This window comes from Myiozetetes cayanensis, unplaced genomic scaffold (assembly GCF_022539395.1).
Source record: "Myiozetetes cayanensis isolate MyiCay16 unplaced genomic scaffold, myiCay2020 scf19, whole genome shotgun sequence".
Classification (NCBI taxonomy): Eukaryota; Metazoa; Chordata; class Aves; order Passeriformes; family Tyrannidae; genus Myiozetetes; species Myiozetetes cayanensis.
The window spans coordinates 5,878,953-5,891,302 of NW_026087400.1; the positions used below are offsets into that span (position 1 = coordinate 5,878,953).

The window sequence follows — 12,350 nt, forward strand, 5'->3', positions numbered from 1 at the left end:
GCCCGCTGCCCCCGCCCGGGTCTGGGCGTGCGCCCCGCCCGCCCCGCCGGTGGATCAGTTACACGCAGCTGGCACAGGTGCGGGGCGCCCTTCAGACTCGCGCCGGCGGGGGAGACCCGGACGCAGGGAGCAGCAGGGAAAAACATGCAGCCATTTTGGGCCGAGGCAGACAAAGGGCGGCCGCGGCCGCTCCCCCCGCCCCGCTCCGCACGGGCTCCCCGCGCCAACCCGCGCCCGCGGCGCGGCCGCCCCGAAAGGGCCGCAGCCCCCGCCCGCCCCGCGGCCCGCGCGGAGCCGCCGCCGCCGCCGCCCGACTCCCAACTAAGCGTTCGCAGCCATTTGCACGGCCTTTTATAGCGCGGGCGCCGGCCAATCAGCGGCGGGCGGAATCCCTGGCCGGCCCGGTGATGTGAGGGCCGGGCGCGCGCGCGTGCGCGGTGTGCGCGGGGGGAGCGGGTGCGAGCGGGGCGGGGGAGGAGGGAGGAGTGAGAGGGGAGGGGGGGGAGGAGGGAGCGCTCACAGGAACCCTCCGAAAAAAAGATGGCGGCGGGCTCGGATCTGCTGGATGAGGTTTTCCTGAACACGGAGGTGGATGAGAAGGTGGTGAGCGACCTGGTGGGCTCCCTGGAGTCCCAGCTGGCGGCCTCCGGCCACCACCACCAGCACCACAAGGCGCAGGAGCCCCTGAGGGCCGCTGGGGGGCTGCTGGGGAACCATGTTGTGAGCGGCAGCAGTAGCAGCAGCAGCCCAAGCCCCAGCCCTGGAGGAGTAGTAGTAGGAGGCAATGCTAATGCCCAAACAGAGAGCGGCAGCGGCAGCAAGATGGGACTGAGTGCCCCAGAGATCACAAAAGCAGGTAACGTGGGCAGGGGTGGGGGGCTCTGAGGGAGAGGAGCCCTCCCCTCCCCCCACTCCCCAGCTCCCGCTGCCTCCTTCCCTCTCTGCTTTCCCCCCTTTTCCCTCTCTCCTCCTTCTCGTTGTGGCAGGAGCGGGAGTGCAAAGGGTGGTATCGATCATACGGGGGAGAGCCTCCCCTCATCATGCCCCCTCGGTGTGTATCCGCGCCTCTGCTCCCTCCCCTTTATTTTCCCTCCTCGCCCGTGCTTACTCGAGGGTGTTGGATCATGTGTGGGGGCAGCCGCCCCGCAGAAGGAGCCGGCAGTGCCCGTCCGTGACTCCGCCGGTCCCCTCAGCTTTTCCTGCCCTTGTTGCTGGAGTGTAAAAGGGCTCTGTTAATCCCGGGGGCTCAGGGGAGGCAGAGCCCACCCCCTCGGTCATGGCTGTGCCTCCCGTGCCGCCTGTGACTGCTCCCCTTCCCTTCCCAGGGGTGGAGGTTATGGGGGGGATTCCCTCTCGATAATGCCGCCTTAGCTGTCTGTGTAAATGCTTCTTCCCCTCCCCCTTCGCTGTTGCTGAAGTGGAAGGGGGTGTTATTAATCATGACACCTATTTCCTGTAGAGGAGGAAGCGAGGGGGGATTTCAAGGGGAGGAAGTCCCTCAGAATGATTCCCCCCCTCCCTCCCCAATATCTGCTTGACTTGATATTCCCTTCCTCACCCCCTCCCTTGTTCCAGGGGCTTGGAGGGGGCATCCAACACCTCCCGTTCCTCCTCTGCCCTCAAGGGGGGGTTGTCACAACGCCGGGTCCCAGCAAGGGGGGGAATTCAGGCCACAACACCCCACCTTGCACAGCGCCTTCTCCCACCCGCCCACCCCCGGAGCTGCCTGGGAATATTCCCCCTTTCGTGCTGTGAGGGTTGTAGGGGGGCAGTGTGAAGGCTGAGACTGAGGGCTCACTACGTGGGAATGGAGGGAAGCTGTTTTTTTCAGGGGGATTGGGAGGAATGTCTCCCCAGAATCTCTCTGCAGTTCCTCCCCTCCCCCCCCCTTTTTTTTCCTGCTTTCTACTTGCTGAAGTGTAAGAAGATACTACAGACCCTCTGTTATGATTGATTAAGCTCTACTAGGAGGATCTCCTTGACCCTTATAACGTGCATCTCAGTGTCTCTCTGTCACTATTCTTTTCCCATTTCTGTCTCCTTTAGGGCCAGGACCTGGACTGTGTGTGATTGTACTTGTGATAACACCAGACCTCATCAAGGGGCATGAGGATTATTCAGGACAAGAAGCTACATCATCTTGTTCTTTCTGAAACCCAGCTTTGTTTTTTATTTATTTATTTTTAACTGTCTCTGGCTGTGGGAACTTCAGGTCCATAAGAACAAATTCTGTAATAAAGAGAAGGGGTCTTCTAGCAACCTACTTGAGGTCCTGCAGTACTTCTTATCTTGCCAGGCCAATGTTTTGCTTTCCTTTCACTTTTCATATTTTGCTGTTGTTGAATCTCCTGATCTGATTGACTTACTTTGTAGGACATGACAGGATTAGAGAGTAATATGTGCTGGATATAGGGAATATGTCTCAATTATGTGTCTTCCATGGCCATTTTCCCCTCCTTGCAGTTGCAGTCCTTTTGCTAAGTGTGATACCAGGCTCTAGAATGGGGAAGAGGTCTAAGATGATCTTCTTCCTCCCTTCTCTTGGTTCAGATTAAATCTGTTTTCCCTGTTTTGTCTTACTGTAGAGTGAAAGGTAGAGGTTTAGGTTAAGGTATTCAATTAATATTGAATCTGCCAGAGTTTGGTTGGAAATTGAAGGCTTCAAGATAATGTCTTCAAAATCATGTTCAGTTTGTACTCTGTCCTGTTTTCCTGGCTTCAGGCAGGCAGCCTGGGAGATGGAGAAGACCTGGTGATGAGGGACAACATTCTGTCTTCTCTTCTTGCTCATTCTCTCTGTTTATGCCTTGTTGTTGTTTTGCAGGAGCAGGAGGAGTGCAGGGGGGTGTTATTAATCATAACACCAGGTCCCAGACTTCAGCTCTGGATGGAGCCACCACAACGAGCACCAGCACCACCACTGCAGCAGCAGGAGGATCTGAAGTCACTGCTGCTCCAGGGACCCTCAGTCAGGGCAAATCGGTGGTTATCAGCACCATGGCAACTGCCTTGTCCACCAGGAATGGCAAGATTGGGACCACAACAGTGCAGACCTTGAATGGGAGTAACGTGGTGATGAACTCTCACCACACAGGAAGTGCTGCTTTCTCTGGGACTCCTGTGACCGCCAACCCCGCTCCCGCACCTGCTGTTGCCCCTCTCGTTAACAATGGACCTGGATCCGTGGGGAAGGGAAACGCTGTTAATGCTGTTTTGCCCTCAGCTTCCAACACTGTCATCCAGACTTCTTTCCTTAACACTGCTGTGTCCTCTGCATCTTCCTCCTCGCCCACAGTTATCTCCTCACAGCCACCGCCGAGCGTCGGGACCGGGGCGCCCACAGTGACGCTCGTGAGGCCCCCGATCCACACAGCAGGACCCACGGTAGCTGCAGCTGGGGCAGCCACTCAGAATGGGAGCAATACTGTGATCAATTCAACCATCAGTGTGGGGAGTTTTCCTGCTGTTGCCACAGCCACTGTGGGATCTGGAGTTTCCCTCCAGACATCGCTGGTGAACAGCCAGTCTGGTTCCACTGTGCCAGCAGCTCCTGCCACACAGGTCATCAAATCTGAGTCTCCTAAAACTATAGTCCAGGCAGTGTCCCAACAGCAGACGCTGGCTACTGGTGGCCAGCCCAGTACTACAGGGGGTAACATGATTATTGGGCAAACTATGCAAACTGGGCTCTCCAATGTTGCTCCCAATCCTGGTGGGATACCTCCTGCGGCTCCTGGCACCCCCACAGGAATGGCTAAAGGCACTGCCAATACGGTGGCACAAACTCTGCCGAGGACTCCAACACCAACTACCAGTGGAATCAGAGCAACTTTGACTCCTACAGTTTTAGCACCTCGTTTGCCTCAGCCACCTCAGAATCTGACTAACATTCAGAACTTTCAGTTACCACCAGGTAAGTAAGAGGATTGAGGGGTTTTGTTTTGGAAGTGTATTTCTTGCAGGGAGGAAGAGTTCCAAGTAAGACTCCTTGGTGTTTAATTGTGAATTGTGGAAAAGGCATTACATGTAACAATGAGAGTCATCTGGTGTTTGGTAGTAGCATAGTAGCATTCCACTACTCAGAGTATGACTTCGGGTGACTGGAGAGTGTTTTCAACAGTAATAATTTGAAAATAATTCTTCCTGGTATCTTTGTTCCAGTGTGAGTGTAGATGAAGCTGCAAACTGCCGAAGTGTGACAAGGAAATGTTATGCAATGAAATGTTGATATTTCATTTTCAAGAAAGGCATTTTGACTTTTCAGGCTGTTTTGTCAGTAGCTCATAACCTTCACGTGCTGCTCAGTTCCCTCTCTGTCCCTGCGTGCCCTCAGTACCACAGAGCTCTGGTGAATAGAGAAGCAGCAGATACAACACGAGAAAACTACCTTCTTTTTGCTTTAAATACCTTCAAAGTCTGACTTAAAAACTCTCAGATTTGAAGCTTGTGATCATCTTTTTAGTCACTGGCATTCTGATACAGAAGGCAGACTTCCTATGTCCTTACCTCACCCTGTTGTGTCTAGGGCTGCAGCGTTTGTAGTAGCTAGTCTCGTGCTTAGTGCATGAGCATCTCTGGACAAGGAATCTAGTCCTGAACTCAGTGGGTGAGTAAAAAGGAGGATGAGAAGCATTTCTTTGCTGAGAACTGGTCTGTCCCTCCTTAAATATCCTAGATTTGGAGATTTTAAGGTTATATATTTGCTATTATTTTGAGCCAGGCTTGTTACTTGTATCTGCTTTGATTTTTGACTGAAAATACTTGTGTGAACCTACATGTTGCTTCCTGTTTTCCTACTAATACATTCAATAGCTGTATTCTTACTCTTCAGTGTTTTCAGGGCAGTGTACAAAGAACAGCTAATTAAATTTTGCTATGAATACCGAGTGAAGTCAGTGGTGGTTGTGTATCATCTATTTCAAGTGGTCTTGGTAAAAATACATCTCTTGGAGCTCCTGACCAACCTCAGAGCAATGCACCTGTCACATAAAGTAGATCAGGAACTGTACTGTGTTACTACACACTGTCTTTTTGTGTAATATAGTATCAGTGGTATGTGCTGCCATGTAGTTTGATGAAGTCTGTCAAACATTCTGGGTATCCAAGTTTTAACTGGCAAAAATATTTCTCTTTTTTTTTTTTTTTGTATAGAAGATTATTCCCTATATGAGTAAATGGGATGACAATCTTGCTAATTTAAAAAACAGCAGGAAAACTCAGATCTTGAAATCCCGGTGCTTCATTTGAACTTTGTAAATTGATAGGCTGGAAAATCCTTATTTATTTATTTATTGCCATAGCGTATTAAAGGATTGTTCAGGTTTACAGTCTGTTGCCATGTATACCTACGTTTTTGTTAATACTGCATTATAAACCTGACTATGGGGAAAATACTCCTGTGGAGACCAATGGGACCTTTTTTCAGGTGACTGATGTTTTCAGACTACCACAAGGTACTAAAATGAGTAACTCTGAGAAGCAGCATTGCCAGTCCTTAAGCAGAATTGGGCTGTAAATTTGCTTCTTCAGAGTTCTCGATAGATCAAAGTAAAACAATATAAGTTCTAAGCACTTGGGTTTTTATTAAGCACTTTTCTTGTTTGTCCTACACTTTAAGAAATATTTATAACTTCAAAAGAATAAGCATGACTTAAAATAAGCAAGTGTTGTGTGACTGGATACATAGAAATTGGAAATTGGGTTCTTGCATGACAAGACAGCCTTAATATGGAAAAAGAATTTTTATTTTTTTTTAGTGAAACAGATTATTTTTCTTTTAAATTGCTTTGGCTTGTTTGTTATACTTTCCAAAGTAGCCAACTTTGAAAATGTTTTATATAAATAATTTCTTTCAAAACACTCAAGAATTGGTGGATGCTGAACTCTTACCAATGTCTCCCAGGTTCAAGGGCCAAGCACCTCTGCAAGTCTGGCCAAATGCAACTGCTGAGATCTTTAGCAGAGTGCAGGTACATTCCTAGTGGAAGGAGAATAGGTGGCTGTGCTTTTGAAATTGTATTTCAAATCGGAGCATCGTAAGACAGATTTTTGGAGGCAGCTTGGTAGGATGAAGCTGCAGCTGCAGTGCCTGCGTGCTGTGCACCTACTGCATGCATCACGTTTGCATTCACAAGTTTGTTTTTAAAAGTTAGTAATGTGTGCTAGTAAGAGTTTCTGAGACTTAGTGCTTGAAATCATACACTGCACACACAGCTTTTTACACCAAGAATTACAAACACTTAGAAAGAAAGTTCTGATGGAAGGTTTGGCCAATAAACAGCACATGTTTTACGGTTATTTTCTTACCCAGCTCTTCAAAATACAGTTAGTGTCGCATGTATGGAAAGCAGAATATAAAATGTCAGTAAGTGTTATTAACCTGGGCCTTGAAAACTGGAAACCTTTCAAGGTTTCAAATGTTTTCTTAAAAAGAGCGTGTGGGAAACAAGCTCATTCAATGGTCTTTAAAACAGAGGACTTTTAGAATAATGCTTTGTATGAATTCAAGGCAATTGTGCAACAAACCTCAACTGACAAACTGGAGATGTTTGAAGAGCCAATGGGCCATAGTTGTTGTGACCCTGATGGATTTTGGTGTATTGATTCTCTAAGCAACTGGACTACTGAGAGCATCCATGCATTAGTAGTGGTTTTCCACTAGTGACATCTTTGAGAGAGGACTCTTGCACTTGGTCTTTTCTTCAGGAGCCTGTGTTTGAAACTGTGTAGTCCAGTTGGACAGATTTGGGTAATGATGTTCCCAAAATAATCTTATTTATACCTTCTTAGCAGAGACGTGGAAATACTGTGAGGTGATTTGTAGGGGGCAGGAACGGAAGTTTCTCTTTATACAATATTGTTTTAAGGATGCAACATCTACTGAAACTGTGACTGAAAATAAATTGAATGAAGTTTGTTGTTTCTGAGTACTTCAGTAATGTGAAACGTGTTTTGTACAGTAATATGGTAAGAAGTAGGAAAATCAGTGAATTTGTTAAAGCAGTAAATCAGTGTTCAGCTGTTACAGGTGCTTAGAAAAGTCTGCAGAAAAATATGACTGGGATTATGCCCTAAAATTTGTCTTCTGCATTGTATGAGTTTTTAAAGTGTTTAGAGGTCATTGCTGACACAGAGTAGAATCATCTTGTAAAATGGCAAAACTTATGTACTTTAAAATCGCTTTTGAAAATACCATCTTGTCCAACCAGTGCTGTAGTACAAACCCAGCACTATGAGGTTGTGCCTACTTTAGCACTACTGTCAATTTGGGGTTCAAAGATTTGGTTTCTCTTTTTGCAGCGTTGTTACTCTGCTGCTTGATCTTTATGTACCAGCATCTCATGATAAGTTTTTAAGGTGCCTGCTTAGAGAAAGGAGCAGATTGGTGAGTGCTGTAGGTTTATGGTAAGAACAGTACAGTGCAGGTGGCTATGGACAATTTTCTCTATTAGCTTAGGTAGAATTGAAATCTAGAAACTTTCACTTCCTCCTTTCCCCTGTTTTATTGTGCCTACTGAGTGACTGTTTGTACTTACAGAAATCTGGTGGCTTGATCCTAAGGGCTAATTCTTTTTTTTTCCTAAATAAATACAATTCTGTGACAGTCCTGTTTGAAGATAGCAGATAGGATGGGTTGTCTTTATGGTTTTTTTTTTTTTTTTTACTTCTGCAATCATGACCAGTGTTCCCACTGGCAGTAGTGCAGCTGTAGTAGAACTGCTGTCACAGAGTTGTTTTGTTTTGTATCTAAAAATAAAACTTCTTTATTACTTTCCCAAAACTCAGTTGGATCTACCAGTAGCTGAAGACAGGGAATGAGACAAGACTTCTTCGTTACCTTCTTCCTGGAGGGCATCTCATGGGCCATTTCTTTACTGAGGACAGGATGGGCCCTTTCTAGACTGAGAAACTGCTGGGACCCCTTTAATGTGGAATGTTCCGGAGCTCTGAACGTTTCCAGTGGTTAAAACTTACTGTTGATGCTTTCCAGAAGCAAAGGGTACTCTGAGGAGCGTTGTACATCTGCAGATCCTGGAAGATGTACCACGTGAATATGCACCCTCAAGGTTTCCTTCATGGCCTTGGAGGCTCAAAACTTCACTTGGTGTTTAACAGGAGCTTCTTTTGTAGAAAGTGATCAGTTTTTAGCTTTGTTCACTATCTAAGAAGGATTTGAACTTAGGCCTTGGCTACAGTGGATTTAGGATGGGAAAGAATGGGCTCAGGTCCTTTTTACTTGAGCAGTCATAAATTTTGGAGCTGGAGCAACTGGAAAATAACTCCTGCAGGAGTAATTCCATTTCTTTCAGTTGGGAGTTGGGGTGGTGGGTGCTTGGGCAAAGGAGAGTGTATAAAAAATGGAGAGAAGTGACAGCTGAGAAGAAAGAAACAAACAATTTGTGTTACTTTTTTATATTGAGTGCCTCATTCCTTGGGTTACTTTGTAGTTGAAACATGTACCCCAGAAGTGCCCAAAGTAACTAGAACGTGGATAGATGAGGAAATCGTCAGACTTCCCTAATATAAGAATTACAGAAAGGAATGATAGAAATACTATGAAGTAGTGGAATGTGGTTGTTTCTATTTCTCACTAACTAGTAAGCAAGTTCAAACATATCCTCATTATAGTCTCCCTATATGTTGCATGTGCTGCCAATATTATGCCTGTTAAGTGTGTTGGCATGGCTTGATTTTGTTAAAAATAATGTGTGTAATGCACCATGACAATAGGAGCTCCTTAAAGTACTTATAGGATGTTTTATTTTCAAAGCATTTTACAAAACTTAATCCTTGCAACATGCCTGTGTGGTTGGTAAATAAAGTAGTATGAACTCTGCTTTAGAGCTGGGGGAAAGAGCAACTTAGAGAAGTTCTAACTTGCCCAAGGCCATGCAGGAATCGATATTTTGCCAAGACTAGAGCTTGGGAGTCCTACACTTGGCGTGGAAAGTGGTATCTCCCTTTCTGAAAGATAACTGTGGATCTCCTCTGCAGAACTCTTCTGGGTGAGGGGTGGATTTTATGTGCAAATCATGCATCAGCAAAAGGAACATTCTGCTTTATTTGGAATCTGCTACATCAGATTTGCCATATGTCGCCAGGCTGAAAGTTGTGTTTGTTCGCGTTGCAACTTCCATAACTGAGGAATCCTGCATCCTGGGGTCCTTTGTACCCCAAAGGACCTGAGGCTCAGAGCTGTGCAGTAGGATTTTTTGGCTCTCTTGAAAAGGGTGTCTCAGTGTTTTGCACATCTGATAAGAGTGGCTTGTTAAGTGATGGGATCTAATGGGAATATAATTGTGATTCTGTTAAGCTGTGAAAGCTACTGACTTTGACTACATATTGTTCACTTCTGTTATGGAAAACACTCTTGTTCCCAACAGCCTGTATGGCTATATATGCTTCAAATTGTGATCTTCTGGGTTTTTTGGGTGTCACTAGGCTTATTATTAACATTGTTGGTCAATGACCAGAAGTGAGTGATTTATTTCTTTTGAACTGTTTTGCACTCTGCAAGAAGTTGTGTGTTTTCCATCTCTGAAGTCCACCAGGTTACTTATGAAATGCAACTTCTTGGTTTGAGGACCTCAAATTTGGATGCTGCCTAGGGCTTGAATTCCTTACTAACACAGGATGCTGCAGCAAAGTTAGCAAACTGAAGTAAAAATGCATTTTGGACACTGATAAGATACAAATTAGTAGGTATCACAAACTCCTCAAATGAAATGTTTTGGTGTATGAAAACTCTTACTATTGTTTGTCTTCCCTGTTTTGGGAAATAGGCTATAAATAGAACTCTAAAAAAATTTTGAACTAGTTCAAAAACACAGTTGAAAATACTGATATTTAAACTACCTGGGTTTTCAGCAGAGGAGGTACTGGTGTGTGGAAATGTCGCTTTCTGTTCTCATAAAAACTAGGTGATCAAAAATGAGTCTGCTCAGAAGGAACTGGACATAGAAGTCACTTTACACATTAAACACTTTTTGTTACTATAGGCAGTTTTTGTCAGACATACTCAAAATCAGCATTTTTACCTGAAAACAGCTACTCTTGTCAAGGTTATTCTCTGTGTTGAAACTTTATGAATGTTTATAACTCCATTTATCTGTCTGACTCTGCTCCTTGAATTTGATGCTATTGCTTTATGTCAAAAAAAAAAGGCTTCTGCTAGTTGGAAGACTTAGCAGGTTTAGCTTTATTAGGCAATGTTATCTCTCACGAAAGAAGGTTCGAAAATCTAGTGGCACAAAGAAAATAATTTTGAAAATACAACCACCAAAGGCAATGATGGAAAGGAGATTTAGTCATAGGTAACAGTTATTTCAGGTGTATTATGAACTGTGACGCTCCGTGCACCTCCACAGGGATGCTCCTGTTACAGGGAGTTGTGTGATCCTTGAATGTTGCTGAAGGTTCCCTGGTGCACTCCTGGGACCGGACCCTCGGGATGCCCCTGTCCCATTGACAGGTTACACACAGTTGTTGTGCAGAGGTGGTGACTATGGGGATGGTCAGGCTTTGTTTTTGTGCTCTTACAGGTTGTTAATCCATTAACTTTAATTTGTTTGGAAGCTAATTAAGATCTTGCCTAAGTGCGAGAAGTTGTGTATTTGTACTGATAAAGGTTTCTTCAAAGTTGTAAAAGCTTTCTTGTCTGAATCCAGTTTTTGCTGTATCAGCCCTCTTGCATCTGATTCCTCATAAGAGAAGTAAAATACACTAAGCTGCTTCTACAAGGACAGGGTTGTGTTCACACTGGAGATTTTAAGACTAAATTGGTGTGGCAAAACATCCAGCTCAGATGTTGAGAGAAGCATAAAAACTGCACACAGACCAGGCTGTAATTAAACGGGTGTACAGACTGTGTGATCACTCATATTTCAGATTAGACGAGGCTTTGCTTTTCATTGAGGCTATGGACACACAAATGGAGCTTGTTGGTGGTTTTAAACCTTTTAGGACAGTTTTACCTCAGCTTACTCTAAAAATTTTTACCCCAGTTCCGTTCTGTGGTAATTTCTTTTCAGAAATGCTGGTTGTCTTCTGGAGGTGTGGGTATCTCAAGGAACTGAGAGCCAGTTTTTTACCACAAAGCCTCCTGTCTTGGAGTAATTTTCTTCAGGTGTCTTTAGCATAATATTTAATGTAAAATGAAATTGTCCTGGAAGCTTTATTTATGCCTTTAAAGATTTTCTTAAACTGTAGAATATCTTTTAATGAGGACTAAACCTTGATTGTCATCACTATATAACGGTATAGATTATCAATAGTCAAGAAAGAGGTGATAATCATAAGGAATTGATACACCTGCGTCCTGTTCCTGCAGTGAGATCTGCTCAGAACCTCAGTAGAGCTGTCTTAAGGCACTGTATGAATGTAGCTAATCATTTGTCTGTAACTGTTGGAAGGCTAGAAATAAAAATATGAGTTTCTGTACTTACATTACCATGATCAGAAAGTTACACCTTGAATATCAAAGGTTGATTCTCAGCAAAGTGCATAAATAGGTTTGAATCCTTGTAGCCAGGGGTGGTGCTTTTGCTATGTATTTATACAGGATTTAGCACAAGGTCTGACTGGGATACCAAGCTCTTTTTTGTGGGATTTGGAAAAGTATATTGATAAAAATTAAGTGCCTTTTTTCCATTGCAGAGCTCTATAAATTGGAATTGTAAATTATGAATTATGAGTAACTTTTGGTGCATTTTTCCTTAAAATGCATTACTAAAATAAGTTTTTCAGTAACGTGTTGTAATCAGTACCTGGACAATGAGTAACATAAAACTCGCAGCAGTGTGTAATGTTATTTTACAAGACTGGCATGACTGTTCTCTGACTTCTATTGATTCAAGTAAGCCTCTCTACTAAGAGTGGTCTAACTTATGATTATAACTTGATTAATATACGCTTCTGAGAGTAGCTGAACTGTTAAAAGCTATCACAGTGCTTTTGTGCAGAATAAAGCACGTGGTGGATAGACTGTGCTGACAACCAGTATAGTTGAAAAATGTGCGCTCTGGATACCGGGGTATAAACAAAACCAAACAATGAGGTGTGGTGCCGTGCTCGAGCCTTTCTGAAATGGTTTGAGGGGGCAGCAAGGCTGTAGTAAGTTGTCTGCACATCTTCCTTCAGTTTATTAATCAGATATTTCTGTAAGGGAGGGTTCGACTGAGAACCTCTCTCCGAATGCAAAATAACATCAGGTGCACTCGGCCGAAGTGGCGGTGTGGCGAGTGGGACCAGTTGTGCTCACATGAGTCAGAGGAGTAACTCTGGGGAATTGCAGCTCTGGTGGCAAAAGAGTTGACAGAGGTGACCAGGACAGTGTTTGCTGAGGGATCAGT

At 44.6% G+C, this 12,350-nt stretch overlaps 1 protein-coding gene across 2 annotated transcripts in view; it reads left to right on the plus strand.

The window, feature by feature from the left end:
- Positions 1-528: 528 nt before the first annotated feature.
- The window catches only part of TAF4 (TATA-box binding protein associated factor 4), a 36,573-nt gene continuing 24,751 nt past the window's right edge, over positions 529-12,350 (plus strand). Inside the window, exons 1-2 of one of the 2 annotated variants that reach the window (XM_050313857.1) lie at positions 529-856; positions 2,825-3,913. In XM_050313857.1, the coding sequence (XP_050169814.1) occupies positions 541-856; positions 2,825-3,913 (1,405 nt within the window). In that variant the 5' untranslated portion in view covers positions 529-540. Of the gene's footprint in view, positions 857-2,046; positions 3,914-12,350 lie in introns of both variants that reach the window. The other variant, XM_050313858.1, reaches the window with a different exon arrangement.